This window comes from Cladophialophora yegresii, assembly GCF_000585515.1.
Source record: "Cladophialophora yegresii CBS 114405 chromosome Unknown aczIN-supercont1.2, whole genome shotgun sequence".
NCBI lineage: Eukaryota > Fungi > Ascomycota > Eurotiomycetes > Chaetothyriales > Herpotrichiellaceae > Cladophialophora > Cladophialophora yegresii.
Genome location: NW_006913046.1, coordinates 543674 through 567019, shown reverse-complemented (window position 1 = coordinate 567019; position 23346 = coordinate 543674). Strand labels below are relative to the sequence as shown.

General features: G+C 53.9%; 10 protein-coding genes across 10 annotated transcripts; 2 read left to right on the top strand and 8 right to left on the bottom strand.

The window, feature by feature from the left end:
• Positions 1-396: 396 nt before the first annotated feature.
• On the bottom strand, positions 397-1188 carry A1O7_02126 (uncharacterized protein). Its single transcript, XM_007756161.1, has 2 exons — positions 828-1188; positions 397-704 (listed from the first exon to the last, which is right to left on the bottom strand). Exons 1-2 carry the CDS (start codon positions 1122-1124, stop codon positions 636-638), a joined length of 366 nt encoding a protein of 121 aa, XP_007754351.1. The 5' UTR covers positions 1125-1188; the 3' UTR covers positions 397-635.
• Positions 1189-2437: 1249 nt separating this feature from the next.
• Positions 2438-3006, top strand: A1O7_02125 (uncharacterized protein; the record flags this gene model as incomplete). Its single annotated transcript, XM_007756160.1, has 2 exons — positions 2438-2487; positions 2556-3006. The coding sequence occupies 2 exons, from the start codon at positions 2438-2440 to the stop codon at positions 3004-3006; spliced, it is 501 nt and encodes a 166-aa protein (XP_007754350.1).
• Positions 3007-7749: 4743 nt separating this feature from the next.
• Positions 7750-8355, bottom strand: A1O7_02124 (phenylacetate 2-hydroxylase; the record flags this gene model as incomplete). The annotated part of the gene is made up of 3 exons (XM_007756159.1): positions 7750-7902; positions 7992-8099; positions 8167-8355. 3 exons carry the CDS (start codon positions 8353-8355, stop codon positions 7750-7752), a joined length of 450 nt encoding a protein of 149 aa, XP_007754349.1.
• Positions 8356-8473: 118 nt separating this feature from the next.
• A1O7_02123 (phenylacetate 2-hydroxylase) lies at positions 8474-9288 on the bottom strand (the record flags this gene model as incomplete). Its single annotated transcript, XM_007756158.1, has 2 exons — positions 8474-9065; positions 9155-9288. The coding sequence occupies 2 exons, from the start codon at positions 9286-9288 to the stop codon at positions 8474-8476; spliced, it is 726 nt and encodes a 241-aa protein (XP_007754348.1).
• Positions 9289-10002: 714 nt separating this feature from the next.
• Positions 10003-11088, bottom strand: A1O7_02122 (uncharacterized protein; the record flags this gene model as incomplete). Its single annotated transcript, XM_007756157.1, has 1 exon — positions 10003-11088. One exon carries the CDS (start codon positions 11086-11088, stop codon positions 10003-10005), a length of 1086 nt encoding a protein of 361 aa, XP_007754347.1.
• Positions 11089-11786: 698 nt separating this feature from the next.
• Positions 11787-13652, bottom strand: A1O7_02121 (uncharacterized protein; the record flags this gene model as incomplete). Its single annotated transcript, XM_007756156.1, has 1 exon — positions 11787-13652. One exon carries the CDS (start codon positions 13650-13652, stop codon positions 11787-11789), a length of 1866 nt encoding a protein of 621 aa, XP_007754346.1.
• An 894-nt stretch (positions 13653-14546) lies between these two features.
• Positions 14547-16136, top strand: A1O7_02120 (uncharacterized protein; the record flags this gene model as incomplete). Its single annotated transcript, XM_007756155.1, has 1 exon — positions 14547-16136. One exon carries the CDS (start codon positions 14547-14549, stop codon positions 16134-16136), a length of 1590 nt encoding a protein of 529 aa, XP_007754345.1.
• An 809-nt stretch (positions 16137-16945) lies between these two features.
• Positions 16946-17809, bottom strand: A1O7_02119 (uncharacterized protein; the record flags this gene model as incomplete). The annotated part of the gene is made up of 2 exons (XM_007756154.1): positions 16946-17683; positions 17801-17809. 2 exons carry the CDS (start codon positions 17807-17809, stop codon positions 16946-16948), a joined length of 747 nt encoding a protein of 248 aa, XP_007754344.1.
• An 888-nt stretch (positions 17810-18697) lies between these two features.
• Positions 18698-19450, bottom strand: A1O7_02118 (uncharacterized protein; the record flags this gene model as incomplete). The annotated part of the gene is made up of 1 exon (XM_007756153.1): positions 18698-19450. One exon carries the CDS (start codon positions 19448-19450, stop codon positions 18698-18700), a length of 753 nt encoding a protein of 250 aa, XP_007754343.1.
• Positions 19451-20184: 734 nt separating this feature from the next.
• Positions 20185-21429, bottom strand: A1O7_02117 (uncharacterized protein; the record flags this gene model as incomplete). Its single annotated transcript, XM_007756152.1, has 1 exon — positions 20185-21429. One exon carries the CDS (start codon positions 21427-21429, stop codon positions 20185-20187), a length of 1245 nt encoding a protein of 414 aa, XP_007754342.1.
• Between the last annotated feature and the right edge of the window lie 1917 nt (positions 21430-23346).

The window sequence follows — 23346 nt, the reverse complement described above, 5'->3', positions numbered from 1 at the left end:
CAGAACAGTTCCTGGGGTGAAGGATAACTATTGGGAGCCAATACACAGGTTTCCAGACCCTGTTCAAGCTTCCCATGCATAATCTGAAAGATTCCCAGGCCCATAGCATGCCACAGGAAACGATGGGATACTTGCGCCAGGCTGCGACCACCGGGGGACTAACGGCGGACCCCTAGCAATATAAGGCTGCCCACGAGTGCGAATATATATAGAATTCAGTGTGAGGTGCACCCGCAGGCTGGAAGCCCCTGTAAGTAGGCGTATTGGCCACCCAGCCCAGATTCAGCTTACGTCAAATTCAGTCTCAGACGGACGGGCTCACAGGAGGTGTTGACTGGTACTATACCGATGGAGTCATTGAGCAGTTGACCTGCCTCATTTACGTTATCATTCCAACACATTTTGAACCTGCTGCTTAATGTACCTCCTCAATTTCTCTAGAATGCCACCATAACCTGCACCGCATGCCGCGGTCTCAATATGCTGACGCAATCCACTGACTTTTGGGAAGCTCTCATCACAGCTGGGACATCGGTATCTGAGCTCATCGTCCCAGCTGTTGGTGTATAGGTAGCGTTAGTGGCAGTTGAAAGCCCATCGATCAATATCGACTCGGGCAACCTCTGAATCACAGGTCATCGACTCGAGGTGGATGAGGATGCCGGAGGGGCTGTTGAATTTACGTTCGCAGCCATAGCACTTCTCTTAACGAGGCGCATAGAACTTCGCGTGCTTCACGAGCGTTAGTTAAGCATGTCTCGCTCCGATATTCCTTTCCCGCAAGCATATTCTTAGAAATTGATTTTCATTCTCGAATTCCTCGTTACATATGGAGCATCGATTGTGCCGCAGGATGCGATGTTCCGATATATCAGCAAAACTTGCTTGACAGTCGTAGCAGAAGGAATGCTTCGTTTCCATGTGAGTGCGAAGATTGCTTTCTTCAGTTTCGTCGACGCCGTATTTCGAACAGACCCAATAATTTTGCGAGTCACGGTTTGATTGTTCGCAGGATTGTGCAGAGATAAACAGCCATTGGCACCTGTCGCACCATTCACCTTTGTGACAGCGCGCGTTTTGACAATGCTGGAGCAACGGTAGTTCGGAGTCAAATTCACGCTCATCACATGAAATGCAGACGTATTCACTTTCCTTGACGTTGATCAGGGCCTGATTCTGCCGCGACATTTTGGGTGCTCGACGATGTATGAAAAGTGAAGGTGGACGGAAGAGATCAGATGCGACGTGTAGTCAGGCAGCGGAATCTGACAAGTCATCAGGACCCTACAGAATGAAACCGTGACAACTTGGGTGATTGGTCCAGCGAAGCGCTGCTCTTCGAGGGCTACGATCTTCGAACCACTCATTGTCTGGTGGCAGAGACGAAGCATGCATAAGACTGCAGTCTTACCGCAGGCCAAGGCGCCCAAAGTCTGTCGTTATCACATGTTGCGGAGGCAGCAACTGATGGAAGCTGTTATATCGCCATCTAAGGTACAGCCGCACACCCACCTTGCCTGCACCCGCAAGCTTCGACGTTCACCCTGATTGTGCGTTATTACAGTAAAGTTTCTGCTTCACTGGTTTTGAATCTGCGCCCTCGGTACAATATTGAGATTCCTATTGCCTCCTCGAAGTCGCCAGGTTGGTACCTGTTTACGAACACCAGCCTGATCGTAATCGGAAGCGAGTCGCCTCGAAGCTATATCCCAAACCATCGATCGCACCGCGACGACCACCATCTTCATGCCTCGCTCATATCGACAAGTGACAACCTTGCCTGTCGTGCATCAATTTCCCACTTTTGCTGAGACCTGCTCTAGGCTCGCACAGGAAAGGTGTCGATGCATTTGGTATTTGCCAAACGAAGAGAGATGTTGCAGAGTTGGCATTCAGGAGAATGAGAGAGACTTGGTCCTCCAGCTCGCGACAAAGCTCTGCCAGGGGAACCCTTTCAAGGAAAGGTCGCTTCAGTCATTAGCTGAAATAGCCGAACGCTGCTGCTGCACACATCATCATCGCAACAAAATCTGGGGCACCAGGCTGGCAGAGGGTCTGGCGGTTCGGTGGCAGAGCGAGATAAGGCAGACCTTATCTGTCACGATCCCCGAGGTAGTGCAAACTACTAAGCTAGAGAAAATGGCGTCTCTAACTTGTGGTTCCGGCCGTTCTCAAACAAAACTCCTGTCTTCCGACCAAGTGCTCCACAATGAGCCCACTCAACATCTCCCACGGCCAGTGGTGTTCGAAAAACATCCAGTTTGGGAAGGGGAGACTTTGGTCTCGACCCTTTTATCGACGATCGATCCTTCGGAGAACGCAATAGGGTCCGTGTACAGCTTCACTTACGCGGACCAGGCCTTCCGGGGAATGCTCAAGATTGGATACACTAGCCGACCCATCAGCCATCGTTTGGATGAGTTAGCTGAGTGCGGCCATGGCCTTCCTCTCCTGCGACTCCGCCATCACGCTCGCCACCCGGAACGGGTTGAGCGTTTGACTCATTTCGAGTTGTTAAGGTGTTGGTACGAGATGAGATGGTGCAATTTTCATAGCCAATCTCATATCGAATGGTTCAAGATTGGCGTCAGTACCGCAGACCGGGTCGTCCAGTCTTGGTCGTCTTGGATGCAGCGTGCCAATCCTTACGACAGACGCGGTCGCCTCAAAGCTTTCTGGCGAGAGATCATCCATTTTCTGGGTAAGTATGAGATATACATTACAGCTGAATTGATGTTGCAAATTCAGGAGGTTGAGGAAGGATCAATCGACGTGGCAAAGTTCATTGACGATGACGAGCTGCGTAAACAAGATGAACACAAATCAAACCAAGACCACCTTGATGAACATTGGGGCACCTCTAGTTCACTAAAGCCTGCCGAGGCTGAACCTGCAGCAGAAATGAATCACGAGGTCAAGTCCACCCCAATCAAGGTCGAAATCGCCGAGTTTCCAAACGCGTCAAACAAGACCGGGCCACTGGACATCGTTGCCCCCACAAAGTAATTCCCACATCGGAATGCGGTATCTAGCAAGCTCATGAGACACGATATCTACGGAAGACTATACGGTTTGGCAGAGCGGCATCGGGGCTGGGAGTGCTCTGACGTCCATAGTGTATTGGAGGGAGCTACGCCTCACTCATGACGCGTAACGGGGACTTTTCGCTTGTGTGAATGGAGACGGAGCCATGATTAGATGTGTTGACGAGAATGAAGGATGATCCTTTCGCGTTGCATGGGAATTTGTTCAGTTTGCAAGAATACCTCACTGGATTAGGATGGGCAGAAGTAGGTAGCTCCAGGGGGGAAGGCTTAATGGGCCGAGTCTTGTGTGGAGTATTTCAGAGTCAGTGTGCAGCGAGACTGGACCCTAAGGTGATGCGTGGATTCAGCTCGAGGATGAGGGCCGTGCAAGTGGACGAAAACTTAATGATCGAGTTCTCAAAGACATCAAAGGGCGATAGACGAAGCAAAGTTCCCACCTTTCAAAGGCGGGAATGACCAGCCCCCTTTATTTCTTTCTGCCACATATTGAAGCCTCTACTGGCATCTCAATGGCCACCACTGAACATTGCTATCTTGCCATGCTATTGAATACAATCCGCAGAACAACCATTTCCTACTTGGCCATATTCACGAATCATGTCGTGTCGGGACGGACATGTCTGACGTCCAGTCAGCCATGTTAGCGCATACTCCTCACCATTAGCCGACTTGACGAAGAAGCCCGGGTCCATTGGCTGTCTTCTCATCTGTGACATTGTCATCTTGTCCAAGGGGGTGGGCCGTACAGGACGTTTGCCGGCGACAAACTCGGCTACTGGCTGCTCGAGCAAATCGTCGACGCGCCGGAGAAAATCACCGCGATATTAATAGAGGAGGTCAATGAATGCGTATACAAGATCGCTAGATAACCGTCGAAAGCTGTAGCCATTCAATATCGCTCATATCAAGAAAAGGAAATACTTACGCTCTCTCTAACATGTTAGGATAAAACATCCACAGTGTGCTCGGGCAACGTTCATACGCTATATACCAATTACGACCTTCGTCTAACATCCTTTACACTCGCTTCTTCGTGCTCGTGTAGTCGTGACTTTTAACTACCAACTCCGGGTATACGCAAGCCATCATCTCGTGTAGGGCGGCCCGAGCCGGTTAACGTTTGCCCCGGTTACCGACGTGCTTCTATCGACGAGCGCGTTCTCCTTACAACGCCACCAGAAGTGCCCGCTGCTCAACGAGGTGAGCAAGGTTAATCCGGTCGAGCGCTCGAATGCGAGCTCCCGTCGTCGAGAAATCCGTTACATCCGTACGGCATATCGCGGAGAAGGCTTGCCCGACCTGTTAAAAAGCGCACCGGCCTCCAAAGTGAAAGAAGAGCCGGGTCCGATATCGAATCTCAGACGTCTTAGAGGCGTACTTACCTAGTAGATTCTCCGCATATTAGAAAATTTCTTTAGGGGGACATTACCTTACCCGTGATGGGATCTAGATCTGGCCACTTTAGTGATTCTACCTTAACGATCTCCGAATCTGCCTCTATATCTTTCTGCTTTTTCGAACGACAGAGGGACTGGCCGGGACTATCTCGAATAATTGATGTTGAGCGAAGATTGCCTCCGTGCACGACCTCATCTCGGGTTTAGCTGGCAGGACGTGGGTAACCGTCGTCGCTTCGATGGGTTCAAGGTCTACTACGGCAAATCCTAGCCCCTGATGGTGGATCAATATTGTTGATGGTCGTGCTGCAACTTAGGCACCCACCCTGATCGCTCTTTACTTAGTCTCGGGCGCTACCACCGTCTTCGGGAAAGGTGTGAGCTTCATCCATTCTCGTGCTCGTTGCCGTCGTCAGGTATTGATCCTGTGCTAGAAATCGAGTATGGCCGACATCTCCCTCTCCCTCCTGTCGCTTGCATGCTTCTTGTACCTGCGTGGCTCCGTCAGCAGCGTAAGAAGGTGGACGTTGATGTGATTGTACTCGTGGGAACAGAGTCCGATTCCGCGCCCAGCACATCAAAGGGGGGATCCGGTTGCAGGATAGGGAGGTCTAGAGTGTTCGCTGTGAGATAAGCGGAGTTCGCGACTGTAGTAAGGGCTGCAGAGATTGGTCTCTCCGCTGACTCTGTGATGTTACCTCTGAGCGGGCTATCACACATGCCAATTGCCGAGTCATGGTCACGCGGAACGTCACTGGAGCATTGCTCTAAGTAGTTCTCGGCGCATTAAAGGGTGCTTCGAACACTTCCGAGCACTTCTGAATAACCGCGACGCTGGAGTCAGCGGGACAGCAGCGGAACAGCCAAAACACGCGCTCAAAGGATGCGAAAATCGACCACTTGTCCTCCATGTGCCGAACGCCGCGCTACATCGACTGGCGGAGAGCAGTTCCGAGGCGCTACTGCAGGAACGCTGAAACTACCTCTCACTGTATGGGTAGCTTCTGCAGAGATCCCTACCGAAACAATTACCCGTGATACTGGGGTGCGGGAAATTACGGTGCAAGCACCACAACACTTGTTTATGAAAATGTCCGCTGACCGGCGATGGAGAAGTCAGAGAGTCAAAGAATAAAGAGTTGTACAAGGGAGGGGAACACGTTCGAACACGACCGTACCACTTCAGGCAGTGGTCGGTCGATTGCTCCTGCGCTGACAGGATCAAACTCGAAGGCAGAAATGCTGAAGTCTGGAGACAGGATTGGGAGCACGTTCGAAGACCTTTGCATGGGTATCCTTTGCTGACGCGAGATTCGGGAAAGGTCACCGGGCGACCAGATGTGTGCCCTTCTAGACCCAGTTATAGGACCCTGGGGGTACCAGAAATAGTCTTGGGGTCTATTTTTAGATTGAAGCAGTCTTTCTCGATTTCTTTACCTTAGTAAATTTGCTGATGTCAAGCACCTTCAGTCTCTACGGACCAACAGGTACTATACGAGATACTAAAGCCGGAGACAATCACTCTCGTCTACGATCGTCATCTAGGGCCCTACAAGGCACAAAGCCTTTCGGAGATGGAGGGGATCCCCGTCCAACGACGCGGAAACGTGCAGCGTGCCGAATGGTGTCGGCAGATTTTAGCGCAGTACCTGAGTAAGCCGATGCCGGGTTCCCACGGTGCCTGACTGACGCCCGGGAGCCACTAAATTAGGGAAACCTATCGAGCCCGCCGAAGTTCGATTATAGCCACATGAAGATAACGGGTACGTCTGGATACGACAGCCGGACAAGGAACATCTTTTCACCCGACCGTTGAGTAAGCATTCCACCAGCGTATACATGCAGCTTTGTCGAGAAGTCGGTACGTCCATCGAAGCTATCCCGCATCCAGGCCTCGAAAGTATACTCCCAGAACATCGCTTTAAGGTCCGTAGAAGACCCCAGCAGTGGTAGGTCTATCAGTTAATAGGCACATATATACAGCGTATCTAAGTGTTAAGATCAATCCTCGACCTGACCTCCCAAATCAGTCGGCTTCAATCTGAACTGGAGAAACTAGCGGACCAAATTTCCTTCTCTGAGGACCAGACTCGAAGGGAACGCATGGTTCGTCAAGGGGCCGAAGCGAAGGCGAGACGGTTAGAAGGGGAGCTCTCTACGGCCCGGATGGATACGGTACAGCTGCAGCAAGAGAACACGCGTCTTCTGTCCGTCAATGAGCAGATTACGAAGAGGATGAAGCGGTCTGACCATCAAGTAAAGCAGGCATGGTCGGTCCTGCACAGATTGGGGCCTGACCCATATAGTTGTGATACCGTTTCATAAATAAGATCCCGATGATACAGGAGCTAGAAACGACCGGAATATAAATGTGCATGTTGGATGACCATCTTGGGACTCTATCCGTCCAGCCCCGCCACTGTACTCTGGTCCTCAACGTTCGGAACAGCTTGGACTGAGCATAGCATTCGCTTGCTGATGGGAGGACGTGAGAAGATACACATCGGTACTTCCTGTGCACTCCGGCCTGGGTGCCCGCCAGTTGAGGTGCAAGATTACGGATGTGTTTCAGCAGTACGCCTCTAATCACCGCCCGGGCTGGATGTCTCCGGCTGCCCGTTGTATCATGGCCGGCACCATCTCTTGTCAGCGTGAGGAGCTCATCGGCGGGTGGGTATGATAGCCGAACACGCTGCAATCTCGATTCATGAAACACGAGTCCGTCCCTCTCCTCGGTACGCCACAAGGCGTACGCATTGACGCATTGCTACGTTCTTCAGCAACGGATTTCAGACATGGGTACTATGGTCAGAGTTATGTTATGCATCACATCTGCGCGCCACCGAGGCAGGTACCGGGCCCTTCCTTGTCCCCGGGTCCAGCTGAACTTAAGCGGTGCTCCGAACAATTCGCATGTCACGTCCACCTCTCAAGTAAAGAAGTGGCCCGACCGAGCATAGCGCCATCTCTGGGACCATCGCTTGGTACTGGTTCCGCTCGTTGGGACACTACCCTCAGCATGCTATAGAGTTGGATTCTACTCTCTGCAACGGCCTTCACCGCTCCGCAAGTCCGAATCACTCAAAGATAGGCTGTCCCGTCAAAACTCTCCTGGAGCCACTGGCCCAGCTCCGTGCCATCACGAGGAACAAATCGTACCTTGAACGGCTTGGGCTGAGTCACCATACTGGTCGGTATCGAACTGCAGTCGATGCTATCGAAAATGGGCCTCTCGTTGACGTACTGTGTCTCCTTGATATGGAACGCCAGGATCAGACCCGTGAAGATGACGCATAGCTCGCGGTTCACCAGATGGACACCGGCGCACGAGCGCGTCCCAGCACCGTAGCCGAAATGTTGTGTTCTCGCCCTGCCTTGGGGACTCCGACGAACCGATCAGGAATGAATTCGAACGGGGATTTGAAGATAGTCTCGTCGTGGTTGGCGGCCCACATATTCTGCGCAGTGCACTCAAGCCGTTGGTCAGCGTGACGAAGACACTCAGGCATAGCAAGACGCGACTATCCGGTACGAACGTGTAACCCACCAGCAGGAATGGCGTCCCGGCCGGAATCACCGCGGCTTTATAGTAGATATCCTTGACGCTCTGGCGATTGAAGGACAGGTTCAACGTCGACCAGAAACGGAGTACCTCCTCTGCTGGACTTCGTCAGCCGTTCGAATGCGGAATAAGATTCGGCTGATGAGCAATGCACACGTACCTTGACGAAGGAGACGACATACGCGGACTTCTCCTCAAGGAGACAACCGTGCCACGGATCTTCGTTTGCATGGGTCTCGATAATCTCCTTGTACATGTGCTGCTGGATCTCCCGGCGGTGAGGAGACGACAGGTACGCAATCGTCATGTTGATGTTTCCGGGCAATGTATCGAGTCCGGCCGCCACCATGGTCAGACAAATGGATTTTAACTCGTTTGCAGGGTATCAGCAAGCCGTATAGGCATGTTGAAGACCAGACCAAGAGAGGACAAACACGAGGAAGGGAAGGTATCTCGTCTTCGTTATGCTAACTTTCAGCCAGCCTCGCCTCTGGATCCTTGAGCACATTACCCGCAATGCACGGGTGGGCCGCCCCAGCCGCGATGCGTTCCTTGAGAGCATCAAAGAAGCGCAAGATATACTCATCCCGTCGGGCTCGGAAGCGGATCGCGTTCTTCTTGTATCCCGGCCACAGTCGCAACAGAAGGATATTGTCCTGCCAGCCGTGCGCGACGCCGCGGATGTTCGCGAGCTCTCTCCACACGGCAACCACCCCGTTCAGCGTCTGATCGTGCACGCCGCCCTGGATCCGGATCCCATAGTTGAGCGTCAAGCTGATGTTGAGCGAGAACCGCTGGAGATACCCGTTAGGGTCGATGTCGGAACCTCGCTTCGCCTGCTGAGCCAGCTCGTTCAGGCTGCTTGTGGACTCGAGGTCGATGAACGGTAAGTACGTCTGGACGGCCTGTCTATTCAGGGCTGTGGCAGCGGCTTTGCGGACCCTCTTGACGGACTCATTCCACGGCGACGTGCCGAGCGTGTACACGCCCTGAGTCTCGGAGACCACGTCTTGGGCCGCGAGATCAGTGCTGATCGATTCTTGGTCCACAGTTCCTTGACTGCTTCATAGGAGTTGGCGTAGGTGAATCTCCACTACACGTCAATTTGGCCAGATTCTGTAAGGCTCTAGAATCAAAGGCACACTTACGCGGTTCGGCAGACGACTTGGAAGACGTCGCCATATGTCTTGGCTAGCCTGGCGCAGTTCCTCTCGTGGTGTTTGCCCAGGAGAAGCAGACTCCTGGAGATAGGCACGCCCGGAAGCTCAGGCAGGTTTTTCATCTTGGGTATGTCTGTTCTGGTTAACCACCGCCAGGCCAATGCGAGAACAGACGCAAAGACGAAGAAAGCCAATAGTGGATACATGTCGTCGACAGAGGTGGAGGATACTTGGTTGACTCGGTGAGTCAGTGAATCAGTCAGTCATTCAGTCATTCAGTTGATTTCAATCCATTTATACCGCACTCTGCAAGAATGGTGTACGTAGGATGACTGTGGAAAGATATATCCCCCGCCTGATATGCGTGAAGATGGCCGGTCTGAGTCTAAGGCGTCCGTCGCTGGTCTAGCATCGTATACTAGGTGCATGTATCTCCAATGTGGAGTTCCAGCTCGTGTAGATCGCTCTGTACTTACTGATACGACCCGTACCATTCATATAGCGAGCTGATCAAGGCGTGCCAATGCGGAACGCATCAAGCCAAACCCGTGGAAGTATACGAGTTTGGTGGGCGTCATCGGGCTTAAGTCACAGTGGTGGACAGTGACCGGATAGCTGTAATTATTCTTCAGTATATCCTCGTGATCACTCCGCATATGCACCCTGCTCACTGTCTAGGGCCCTGTCCATGCAAGTACTCCGTACATTCCCGTGATTCCGTAAAATCTGGGCGTTGCAGGATCACGAGCAGGCGAGTGTCCGATTCTTTGGCACCAGTAGGATCCCACAAAGTCCTCGACGCTGACAACGCAGTATTTGATTTGCTTTCGTCCAACTCAGAGCGTCACCACAACCTTCCTAGCACTGACGCCGCTCCTCTGTCTGTCCAGCCCACCCTGCACGAAATACAGCGCATTCCCGACCACAAGCTCCTCCGGCGCGGCCTTGAATGCCCCATCTTTCAGCGCAGCAGGCAGGTAGTCGCCCCAGATCTTCTTGGCCACCGTTCCATCTTCCTGGCTCACGATATTCGTGCTCCCTACCCTCACGACCTTGACTCCCTTGGGTAGATCATCCGGCGCAGAGACAACGCTGGCGACAGTCCCACCTCCAAACGCATGCAGCACAGTGGCGCACTGGCGGACCGTGGCGTCCGCGCCAATGGCGTCATAAGCACCCACCACAGCACTGCCGTGCTCTTTCAGAAGCGCTATCAAGATCGGTATGATGTCGGGGTTATGATAATCCAGGACAAGAGAAGCGCCCAGGGTTTTGCAGTAGGCATAGTTTGCCGGTGATGCCGTCGTGACGACGTCGTAGCCCGACGCCACGGCCAGCTGGATCACCGAGGATCCGACGGACGAGGATCCGCCCCAGAGGAGGAGCACGTCGTTCATCTTCTTCTTCTTCGTCGTCGGCTGTGGGGGCGGCGGCGTGGAGCGAGGAATTGCACTACTGCCGCCTCCAAGCTGTGGGTACCGTAGCCCCAAAGTCCCCTTGAGGTACAGCCCCGCCGCCGCGGTGCTGACGCTCAATGGCAACACCGCTGCGCGCTTGAACTCCAGATCATCAGGAATCCGGGCCACAGTGGCCACCTTCACCCGGGGGTATAGTTGAAAGCCGCCGTAGGGGGGCCCACTCCCCAACCCCAGCGCGTGGGCGATGACGCGATCGCCCTTTTTGAAGGCCTCGGCGTCCTTGCCCACCTCGAGAACCTCACCCGCGACATCTTCTCCCAGGATGGCTGGGTAAGAGAGGCCGAAGCCGCCCGAGGCTTGGATCTTCCAGTCCACAGGGTTGATTGCCACGGCGTGGTTCTTGAGAATCAGCTCGTTGGGAGCTAGGTCGGGGAATGGGGCTGTTGCGACGACCAAGGGTGCTTTTCCGGAGGGGATCCAAGCTGCGTAGTTGACGAGTTGCATCTTGAGGCAGGTACTTGCGGGAGGTCAGGCAGGCATTTGGGTGATGCCGAAGCACTGACAAACAGATACCTGAATGCAAGTAGAAACCTCCTGCCACCAAGCTGCTGTGGTCATGACGTGCTCACCCACACTGATGTCGAACACCGGGGATGCATTAGTAAGGCGGGAGGGCGGACACGGTGAGATCGGTCCGGGGAAAGGACGAGTTACGAGCCTTGTGCGGGGTTATCTACAGTCCTGTATCCCTGTTCTTCTGCCTCAAGCATTGCCGCTTGCTGGTATGAATTGCGAATGGGCTTAGTCGTCGTGTAGCCGCAGCTGTGAAGGAATGACAATGAGCAGGTACGGCGTCTCCAGCACCAGCTCTGATCTCAACCACAGGTGATACACCAGCCGAATCAATCAGCACAATGGCTGGTCGGTCTTAGACTGCAACGCGATGGAGGATCGTACTAAGGTAGCTTGAACCAGAACCACAGTCCCCGCCGCGATGCCAACACGTGAACGAGCCTTGCGACCAGCGTTAAAAATTCTCATCCATCAGAGCACGGTGGCCATCCTGACAACGTCCTCGGCGTCCCAAGTGTGCGGGTCCTTGCCCGTAGGTTCGTCCTGACCCGGCAAATCGCATGCCCGCCATCCGTGAAGAGGAGGCGGCAACGACGAGTTTCCACAACTATATTTCATGTCTACACCATCTATGGAAGCCTCAAAGCCCTGCGGAGTACATTACTGAGCCATCCGCGGCCAGAATGTTTGTCTTGGTCGAACTCCTTGGCCCGCCAGACAACGATCCCATCCGGTCGAACCAACACGGCGCCGGAGCTTCCAATACCGCACTCGGTAGCCCATTCACCGTCAACGTCCTTCCATCCGGATGACTGGCCACCAGACGAGCCCATATTCTTGTCCATAATCTCCACAAGGCTCACTAACCCGTGGCCATCCTCCTCTACGGCCTTGCTCCACAGTCCAGGCCGCGACGTAAAGAGTGCGAATCCATCGTACCGGACAAGATCCCTCGTTGATAACCTCCGCCCGTCCTGTTCCAGCCAAGCATGCGGCAAGTGGTGTCCCGGAATGGTCGAAGGATGATAATACACCGAGTCTAGTTGTCCGTCTTCGGTAAGCTGGCCGTCGTGATTCGTTGCCTTGCCCTCCCCGTCGACGTCGACATCAGGGTAGAACCAGCCGACCTCCGCACCTAGTGCGTGGAACTCGGCGTCGAGAGTTTGCAGCGCGCGATCAACTGCTTCGCGACGGGCCACGGCTTCAGGGTCATCTGCTGACGCATTCAGGAAAGAGTTCATGTTGGCAACGTTCGCAATTTGGGGGTTGGAGGGAGAAACGCCGATGGCGTGGTCCATGACCAGTCCGTGCGAGCGGAGGTTGTGTAATGCGCTGTCGCGCACGCGTTGGCCGATTGGTCGACGCTCAGAATCGTATGTGTCGAGCAATGCGTTGAGATTTGCACCAGGGTCTAGAGACGATGTGATGCCACTGACTGCTAGATTCAACTTCCACACGAGATTGTCCACGTCTTGCACGCCAGTATTGAGCCCCAAAGCGCCCCATGGGGGAATCCGATGGGCTGCATCCCCGACGACGAAGACCCGTCCCGTTGAAATCTTGCTGCGATAGCGCCTCGCGGTCAGTGCATTGACGTACCAATAACTGGTGGAGAGAAGTTCTGGCTTGAGGTCTGGAATTTGCAGCGTCTTGTGCATCCTGTTCAGCACAGCCGGTCCGTCCATGCTTCTCTCGCCGGAGGCCAACCCGCACGCGAAGACCCACTCCTCGGTATCGGGCGATATTGGGTACGGGCCCAGGTGGTAGAGGTAGCCAGAACCGATGGTGCCGCCGAGTCGTGGATTGACAAACCAGGTTATAAAGTTTCGAATGTCGGGGTGGTGAAAGGATAAAGGAGCGCGGATGTGTGCGGACACCATGTTCATGACATCGCGTTCCCCTTCCCAGCCAATTCCGAGCTGTTCAGTCAGTCCGCGCCCACCATCCGCACAAATGCAGTACTTCGCTCGCAGGGTCTCGGAGGGGTGGCCCTTGCGCTGATAGCTGATGAGAACGTGATCGTCTGCTTCCTCGACTTTGGTGACTTCCGTGTTGTATAGGATGCCGCTGGGGTTGAGCTCTAATGCTCGCTTCTGCAGGATAGGTTCCAGTCGGATTTGGGGCAGGATGGAATACTGACAGGGCGAGACGGACGCATATTCCTCCTCATATGCACCACCGCCCCACGAGTCTCGGCTGACAATCTCCCGGCCGGTCGGTCCAAAGCTGGTGTACCACCCCGTCCTACTGAACATGTTCACTGGGGCGCGCTTCTTGATCAACTCGTCTTCGATCCCCATGCGCCGCCAAATCTCTACGGTGCGGTGATTGTAACCGCATGCTTTGGGGTGGATGGACGTTGATGGGTACCTCTCGAACAAGACATGCGGGATATTGCACTGTGACAGAAGAATAGAAGCCGACAGCCCCGTGGGACCGCCTCCGACGATGGCGACCGGATAGCTTGTGGTCGGATCCGAGGTCGTTGATCCCATATTGTCAAGCGCTGATTTATATCATGATCTCGAAGATGGCATGCCGAAGGATTTGAACAATTTTATTTCGCTTGGAGGTACCCTTCCTGTCTGAGGGACTGTCTCGACATTGGCTTCTTGTCTACGAAAGGTGATAATCACTCAATAGAAGAAGTTGTTTCTCCACACGAATGACCCCACGAAGCCTGCATGGCAAAGCGGCCAGGTGGGTTAAAGTTTGCAGACATAACGTGGGGCATTTCGGTTCTGTACAAGTAAGCATTCAGCTGGTAGAGTCAAGGTAGCTCCGTGAGCCCCTTTTATGAGGGCCTGGGAGTGTTACAAAGTGGACAATAATCAACAGGTAATTAAGAATAAGGAAGGTGAGAAGAGGGATAGACGCTCCATCAGCCAATCATATAGACAGACGCCTCGAACCTTGGCAGTATTACGTGCAACACAACGCATTGCAAATATTTGTGTAGGATAGCAGGCCACAGGACTTGTTGGCAAAGTCAAAGTGAAGAAGTGCCCGCTGAAGAGAGAAGTTGTATGCGTACTCAGATGATTGAAGGCGCAGGTTCCGCCCGCAGCTTCCCTTAACTTCGGCAGAGTGACTTCGGCTTTGCCTCTGACTGCAGCCAGTTTTCTTCCCGTCCTGGTTCGTCCACGGAAAGGCTTCGAAGTAAGCACCTCCCAGCTCGTTGACAGTTATACTGCCAAGCCGAATATTTGACTCTTCTTGCACCTTGGCGGTGCACAAACCATTCCCCAGTGCGAAGTAGAGCACGCGTCTAGCGCGGGAAGGATCTATCTAGAGGTCTGGACATATCGCCTTCCCGTTGCATTCTCACAACCGACTACAATGACAGCAAATGCCGTTACCACTTAAGTCGCTTTCCAATCTTCCCGTAGATGTGTTCAAGAGACGCAGATTTTGCGCTCGATGAGCTCATCGCTCTGATTCAAGACTACCACGATTTCAACCCCGACACGACCGTCCCAATCTATCCATACCCGACGTATTTGAACTTCGGCCAACAAGTCTCTCGCGGAAGACCGTGCGTGTATCAGCTTGATCGAGGCGTCCTCGGCAATCCGTCCAGGCGCGCACAGATTCCGAATGGCGCGAGTCGTGGAAACGAGACTGACCATCCAGCGAAGCGACATTATGCGCCTTCCCCCAACGGAGACCGGAAGAGCGCACATCTCGAAGATGAGCAGCGTTCCATTCTCAGTGCACCGTGCTTCCGATGGACTAAGAAGACGCTCTGCTCGCTTGCGCAGGGCGAGGTAGAAGTCGCTGTCACCCCAGATGGACGGGCTGATTCGCTGTATCTTCTCCCAAAACGGTGTCCACTGGAACATGACGCCTCAGCCAGAGGCATTGGGGAGATCAGCTCTAGGGGTGTTCCAAGCGAAAACGAGCACGGCCCGCTTTCCGGCCACGAGGACGTAGCTGGTCAGGACAACAGCGATGAGAACGACGTAGCGGAGCACGTCTTCCTCCAACCTGCCACGACCGGCATGACGATATCCAAGCTGATTGATGAGCTATGTCCTCCGGAATCATCTTCTCTGTCTGCGCTATCTCCAACCACACCCACAAAACCAGTCTATTATCTCCAATCACAGGACTCGAACCTCTCCCGTCCGGAGCTGGCTCCGCTCAGAGGCCATCTCCCTGCAACGCCACCTCCATTCGCGCTTCCCGTTCTAGGAGACCCCGACGCCACGAATATCTGGATCGGCAGCGCCCAAAGCGTGACCTCCACGCATCGAGATCCCTACGAGAATCTCTACCTGGTTGTCAAAGGGCGGAAGAAATTCGTGTTATACCCTCCCATCGAGGAGATCTGCCTACACGCCACGATGGTGAGGACCGGACAGTGGGCATTCGACGAAAAGACGAAGAGGTTTGAGATCATCATGGACACGAACACGGAAAAGGGTATGCACGATGGCCCTCCAGAAGGGAGTATTCAAGGTGCTGAAGCTGGAACTGAAGCTGAAGATGGAAATCTGAGCGCTTGTGGCCCTCGACACTCTTTGGCGGATGACACCTCGACATCCACCTCGGATATGGACGCGACTTCGCCCTCGCCCCCGCCCTCACCCTCAGCTTCATCCTCCGTGCCCGCACCCGCACCCGCACCCTCATCCTCGATGAACCCCAATACCGCCAAAATCCCCTGGATCCCCATCGATCCCTTCAAGCCCCCACCGCCCACATCGACCACATACCCATACTACAAACACGCGCGCCCTCTAACCGTGACGGTGGAGGAAGGACAGATCCTCTACCTTCCCGCAGGGTGGTTCCACCACGTGACGCAAGATTGCGGAGAGTGGGAGAATGAAGACGGAGAGTCAGCACCCGCGCCGTGTATTGCCATGAATTACTGGTTCGATATGGACTATTCGGGAGAGAAGCATGTTATGAGAGAGATGGTGGGGCGGCTTGTCGAGAGGGTCAGGAGGAGAGAGAGGAGTGGGAAGCGGTAGGGTACACCAGGGTAGGTTACACCAGGGTAGGGTAGGGAGCTCCATCGGACCCGTCACGATCAACACCAGCCATCAGCCATCATGCTCAGTATTCCAAATTCGTCGCTGGCACCTGTCTTTCCCGACTGCTCCTTCTGCAGGACCTCCTACTTCCGATCCCCCATTTGAATCAAAAGACCCAGACCTCCTACCTGGAGGCTTGCTTGCTTCTTTTCGCCAAGCGTCATGCCGATACCGAAGCATGGACGTCCTATCGCGACAGTAAAAAGTCGACTTGGGACCTCGCCACGACGGCGGCAAAGATATCTTTGAACCTCGGCAATGCAGAGGTTGTTGTCCATGCAGACTTTGGTTTGGAGATGTGTCGCAGGCTCCCGTTCGAAGAGCTCGTATTTTTGGTGATACCGGCGCAAAATGCTTTCGCGAGATCTAGTGACCAACAGTCTGGGGGTTCAGGGCTCGGGAAGAATTTAGGGCATTGATAGAAAATAAATTTGAGATGGCCACTCACGGCACTACTCAGACGGAAGGACAGCTGATGGACCGCTTTGAGAACGTTTCTTCAATTTTCTATTCTATGCTCAGTGCTAGTGCTCTGAGCCGCGGAGAGGATGATTTACCCCGGACCTGGGAAGCTTTTGAGAATCATGTGCAGCGAGAAGATCACGTCGTCTCAGCTGTCCGTCTCGCTGGAGCTGATTGCATGTGCTTCTCGGCGCCTCGTCACCTCGTACATGCATAGGGATCAAGAAGATCACCTCGTTTTCGTCAGCTGTTCATTGTCACGACTGTGGGTGCTGACTGTCAGCCTAGGAGCGAGCCTCGACCTTCTTCAAGAGCTCTGGGAACTCCTTCCAGTCGTACATGATCTCGACGCAGTTGCATTGCTCTCTGAGAGTCTTCTCCATCTGCTTCATCTTCTCCTCGCCGTCCTCCAACTTGTAGACACCGACATAGCCAATGCAGGGAATACCGGCACGCATGGCGGCGGTGGCACCACTCTTGCTGTCCTCGACAGTAACACACTCATCTGGCTTGACGCCGAGTTGCTCGCAGGCATAGAGGTAGATCTTTGGATCGGGCTTGCTGGAAGGAGGGTCAAGAGAAGTGGCCGCGCTGTAGACGTGCTCGTTGGGGAAGTACTTGTCGATTCCGGTCTTCTCGAGGGAGGCGACGACACGGGGTTTAGCTGATGTGCTGACGACAGACATGGGATAGCCGGCCTGCTTCAAGCGCTCAAGCTCCTCAGGTGCACCAGGGCACGGCTGGCATTTGGCCTTGAGTTTGGCAGTGACGGCACCCAACTCCTTGCCGACGTATTCTTCAAGCTGGTCTGCAGGCATCTCGAAGTTGTGCTTCTTCTGCAGTCCATTCATCATGCCGCGGAAGTTCTGGCCAACGAAGGCTTCGAGGAGGTCATCGACGGTGTAGCGTTCGGAGATGTTGTACTTCTCGAGGAGTTCATTGGTGAGATCGGTGCAAGCCTCGAAGGCGAGACGCTCTGACAAGCAGAGAGTGTTGTCGCAGTCGAGGAGGATGTACTTGACCTATGAGCCATTAGCTTGCCCGTCCCAACAGATTGCGTTGATTGTGCTCGTGTAACCATGGCGGTCAGGGCCGGGTGAGGGGCAGATGAGGACCCGGTGAAAGGGAAGCGAACTAACCTTGCCCATCTTGACGGTGTTCGTAAGTGAACGTGAGACGGATTACGTGAGAGAAGAGAGCCGACAAGTCTATAAGAAGGGTGCAAGAAGAAGAAACTTGTTGTGGTTGAGAAAAGGAGGGCGGAATGGAAAACTGATAAGTTTTGTTTTTGGAGGGGCTCGAGGGGAAAATAGAGATCGGGCATTGATCTGCAGCGATTGGCCACGGCGGGAAGATGCTGGGGAAGGGCGCCACACAGCAACGGGCACCAGGAAGGTGGAAAGCTCAAAAGTGGAGCACAGAAACAGGTTCAAGCTCCGTCATTGGCCACGCGACGTCATACGATTAACCACTCTGGCCCTGTTGTTCGCAGCGCCTCACCTGCACCACGTGCAATGACACTGCATGCCACAAGTAAGATGGCGGTGAGCAATATCGGCAGCTTTCCAATGCTTAAAGTAGTCCTTCCTTAGTAACATTCCCGCCTCTAAACCTCTGTACCGGCCATTTCACGGTCTGGATCATCGCGAAGAAATTTAGTCCTTTGGCCGTCGTACGGAAGCCTGGTACTTGCAGCAGTAGCCTCAATGCTTTGTCTCAGTCCCAACAGTGACCTTGGGTATATCTCCCTTTGGGGTAACATTTCCATCTCTTCCCTGGGGAACGTTGCTCCTTTCAAGTTGAGATTTTGCTCATGTCGGATGATGCCAACATTGTGCACCCGGTCACCTTTCTGCCCGCGTGTTGCTCTGCTGACATCCTGGAAATTTCAGGACACCGAAATCGTGTCCTGCCTTGCTCTTGATGGCTTCAAATTTGTTGTACACATTCTGCAGACACTGCCTCCAAGACTGGGGTCATCTTCGATGTGTCGGCGAACGACGAACTCTTCATCTTGTCAGATGCGACCATTGGGATCAATAGCCTCGTCTGGCGCCTCTTCCGCCTCGGAAGCCACTGGGCTCGGGTAGCCGCTCTCCTCGCCTCCACTCACCGCTTGGTATTGTGGCAGGTCCTCCGAAATCGCCGCCTCTTGGTCCATACCCAATGTAGCTGCCTCTACTGCTCAGTCCATAGCCACCACCTCTGACCCTCCCGTAGCCGTTTTCTCTGGCGCCGCTCCTCGCAGTAACGCTTCCGCTAGAGACCACGCTGCCATCGCTCAGCGGAGGAAAGACAGCGCAGTCGATGAAGTCGCCGATAACAAAGCGCGCTTCTTCCAGCGTTTTGTCTGCCTCCTCGCCTTGCAAACGAATGGCTCCAGGGCCATTGTCGTTGGGGTTCTCCGGAACCGCGACCACCACACTGCCCATCTCTTTGCTCAGATATCGACCCCTTCCTTCACTCTCAAGTCTCCCTCCACCGCCTCTGCCGGCATGTAAGTCAGGATAGACCAATCTGAAGCTCAGCCTCGTGCCAATGGCGGGGTCAGGTAAAATGCTTGGAAGTGCTTGTGTCAGCAGAAGCGCGAGCTCCCGTAACGTACAGCTCATCCATGTGTAGATCTGCAGGTGCGACGGTAGATGTGGATGGGGATTCGAGGGTGTCGGCACCGGAAAGTCCGCTAGGCTGTGGAAAGCGGATGCGCGATAGCAGAAATTCAGCAGGAAAGGCGTGGTGGTTTGGCGGTCGATGGTAGTCTTGGGAGGCGGAGAAGGTGAGCGAGACATACTTGCAGGATGCATTGCGCAGTAGTCTTGAGCAAGAGGGGAATCCGGAATGTTCACGATCAAATCCCGGTTCAGAAAGGATCTGTCGTCAACTCATCGCAATGTTTGCAATGCTTGCTATCGCGAGAGCATCGTGTCTTTGAACATCGCGTCGACTTGCACTCGAACTAGCGCAGCATAAGGATATCGTGTCTTGTGATCCATGAATGAAAGATTCACTTTGCTGTCCCATGTCGCATCTGCTAATGGGACGACAAGCCCTTGAATATCCGCGCAAGGGAGCGCGTCTCGGTTGACCTTCCACTTCTACTGCCTTCAGCTTACCGTTGCGTGCTTCACATTTAAACTGACCGTTGATTGATCACAAAGGGGTCACACCGACCTCTAATGTACCAGGCTCATATTCGCTCGTGAATTAAATCTGATACGCACCGAGTCCTGGATGACAGAATTGTTAGTACGATGATACATACCCCAATGAAGCAGCACGGTCGAAATCAACCAATGTCACCACTACGAATGAATGGTCATGTGCTCCTCACGCCACAGGTCCTAACCGTGAGACGGTCCGATGATCAAGCTATAGTTTGACTTCGGTAGGGGTCCGTTTAGTAGTATAGTAAAGTACAAGCAAGACTATGTTCCGACAAAAGCCTAGCTTGTCATTCGCCGCAGAATCAATCTTTACAGCATAATCATCTACCTTAGCTGCTGTCCGCTGGCTGTTGGCTTCTTCATAGCCAGACCGCTGTCGCCGTGCCTGCATCGTCGTCCAGTTTTGTTCTTGCTACCTCTTTCATCTCCTTCCCATCCCAGCTCATCACGAATACAAAGCCCTGCTCACTATCCGTCAGCGCGAGGTACTCTATTCCATCAACAGTCGGACCAGGTTGGACAGCATTTGCCCAACCCCCACTTGTCGGTGACTCCCACATATACAACAGGCCGGCGTACAAGCTCGATTCGGACCTGCTGCTGGCGCCTTTGGCGTATGAATGGTGCGGAGTCACTGAGGTATCGATTCGTCCCTCGCAGGTCAACTTATACACCGCCACATACCCATTCTTCCCGTTCTTCAAGCCTCGCGTACTGGCGTACAAATACTTCGGCTGGTCTCCGTGCGACAGACTCGTCCGCACTTCATCCGCCCAGTAGTCTCCTTCTTTCTCCTCTGCCGGGATGATCCGCACGCCCTGCTCGTGCTTCAGCTTCACCCCTCCGTTGCTCGTAGAAAAGACATCAACTATGCTTGTATGCTCTTGCAAGCAATACACGAACTGCCCGCTCGGGTGCGGCCAGACGTGTCTCGGTCCGTCAGTCGGTCTCGGTGAGATGTGCTTCTCCCCAAGTGTCAACGCCCCAGTTTTCGGATCGACGGAATACGTCCAAATACAATTCCGTCCTATATCCGCAATGTATACTGCTTTGCCATCGAGTGAAAGATCTGCGGAGTGGGCGCCGTGACGGAGACCGCCGAAATCCATCACGCTGCCATCATCGCGCTGAGCATTGTCGTCGAGGAAGGAGAGGAGCTGGAGAGGCCGAACTTGCGGCGATGACTGAGTTGCTGTCGTTCCATTCGCGGCACACGGAGGGACGATGTTTCCGGTCTCTGGGTTCAGGCTGAATACTTCTCCGCTCGCTCCGCCGGCCGAATATAGCGCTATATCACTGGCTGTGACGTAGCCACTGCGCGATCTCGTTAACGCGCTCCCGAGGAGTTGGATGTCGGTTGGGGAGTTGACTGCATATGCTACCACGGAGGGAGGTTCCGTCCATGCCGTGGCATAGAGGTTCCGTCTGCTGTTAGGCTTCGGCGGGTTCAGATGAAGCCAGGAGTGAGAACCCACGGCAGAAGCACGATGGAGGATCTTGAGGGAACCGGAGTCCGGAGCTGATGATGAAGGCGGCGTGAAGCGCAGGGTGTATAACTGAGGAGTGTTGAACGTGCCGACCAGGAAGTCGTAAGTTTCAGACATGGTCACTCAAGACGAAGCTTGGTGAGCAGTGCCATATACACGAGCTTACTCGAGTGTCGTTGGTCCGTTCCACGTATGCTTCTGATTTTCCTCTCGAGTTTGGGCCCGCTCGGCTCCGGACGGATGACAGTACTCCGTACCTGCTTTGTCTCCAGGGCCACGTACTCGTCTTATCCTGGGTAGGGACAGGCCAGGAGGCTGATCAGGGGTGCTACACGGGGAGGTTACTTTGGAATTGGAGGCTCACGCAGCTCTGGCGGATAGAGGGTTTGCGTGCCATTATCATCACTGCCGTTCTCTTTCGGTTACACTGGTCGGCTCGGGAAGCGTAGCGGACTTTTATTTCGCCGGGGTTCCTATCCGAGACAACCCCTCACAGCGCTGTTTCAGCCTTGCCTGCAAGCCTTGCCAGCGCGGGGAAAGCTCCAGGCTCTCACCATTGACTACCACTTCCACACGCGAGACGCGTCAGTCAGGCGTGTCAGGGTCAGTCCAACCTTCTGAGCTCGTCACTCCAGTTCTCATCGTTCCATACTCTTCTTACCCACCGTGGCGTCGGTTGACGGCGCTTGATGCTGCTACTTCATCGGAATTCTGCTCCGACAAGCTGTATAGTCTTCTCTTCAGAAGCCTCTGAATATTTCCTGTAAAAATGTCGCTGGTTGCCTACAGCCTCTGTTCAACAAAGGAACGAAGTGTCTCAACAATTCTGTTTCTCTGGCATCACTTAGAATACCGTGTCGTCCCTCTACCGTTGGGGTGGTTCCTAACTAGCCCCCAGAGGTCTCAAGAACCTTTCAGTGACCAGCGAATCCTTGAGCGGAGTCCCAAGGTTCGCCTTGTTGCGCACAGAATTCCCTTGGACCTTTATCCCCAGTCTTGCTTCTGACTTCTCCATCTATGGTAGAGACTACAATCATAGCATACAAAAGTACACCACCACGGACAGGGCGACAAGCTCATGAAGTGAAGGGGAAGATGCCAGCAGCTGCAGCTGCGCTGCAGTTCCTGATTTTCAAGCAACCTTGCTTGCGCTCCGTCGACGTTTCGGACTTGGACGATCCTTCGCACGGCCTCTATTATCGCTTGCTCTCGGGCTCTCGTGGTGGCCATCCTTTCACCTACCAGTGGTAGAGCACTCTGGCCGTCTGCATCATCGGAGGAAAGTTGTGGCAGATCTCTCATTTCCGCCCATAGCGCCTACCCCACGAATCGTCTAGCCTCATTCCACGATCCATACTCGTATGAGCATGACAAGGAGGAAAGCTCGCGACTCCTTGTGGCTTCATCTGCCCTGGTCATTGCAACTAGCCAGACTCGTTGGTTTGTAGGTAGTCATACACGCGCCAACCAGCCTGAGATCTAGATCTCGGTTTTCTTGGGACCGTAACTTGGACCTAGTCCGTTCCCAGTCGCCATCTCATAGGATAGACCAAACCTTATCCCCGCTCTCCGCATGGCAAGCTCCGAGCTAAGCAGGAATCTCGCTTCGCCTGCACGTCTATCGAGAGGCACCTGACAACCTCTTCCCCGTACTCTTCGTGTTGAGCGTGCCGTGTCTCTGGGACACATGAAAGGGACACTGGTGTTGATGGAGCTGGAGCATTGGAGAAGCTCTGTGGTAGTGACTTTGGAACGCTAAACTCCAATGACAAGAACAGGTCTGAAAATCACTCTGATTGGTTTACCTCGGGTGGGAAGTCGCGAACTTCTTCCACTTGTCCGTTGGGGGCGGTTTGACCACTTCACGACCAGCGAGTATTGGGGTATTCGTTACGCGCTCATGGCGCTCTTTGGGCCTCTCAAGGGTCCGACGTACACGGATCAACCTTCTGCGAAGCCTCTTCCTGGACTGTTTGTTCGGCAAGGGTCAGTTCGTCCTCGAAGCTACTGTACTTACCGATATCACATGCTCCA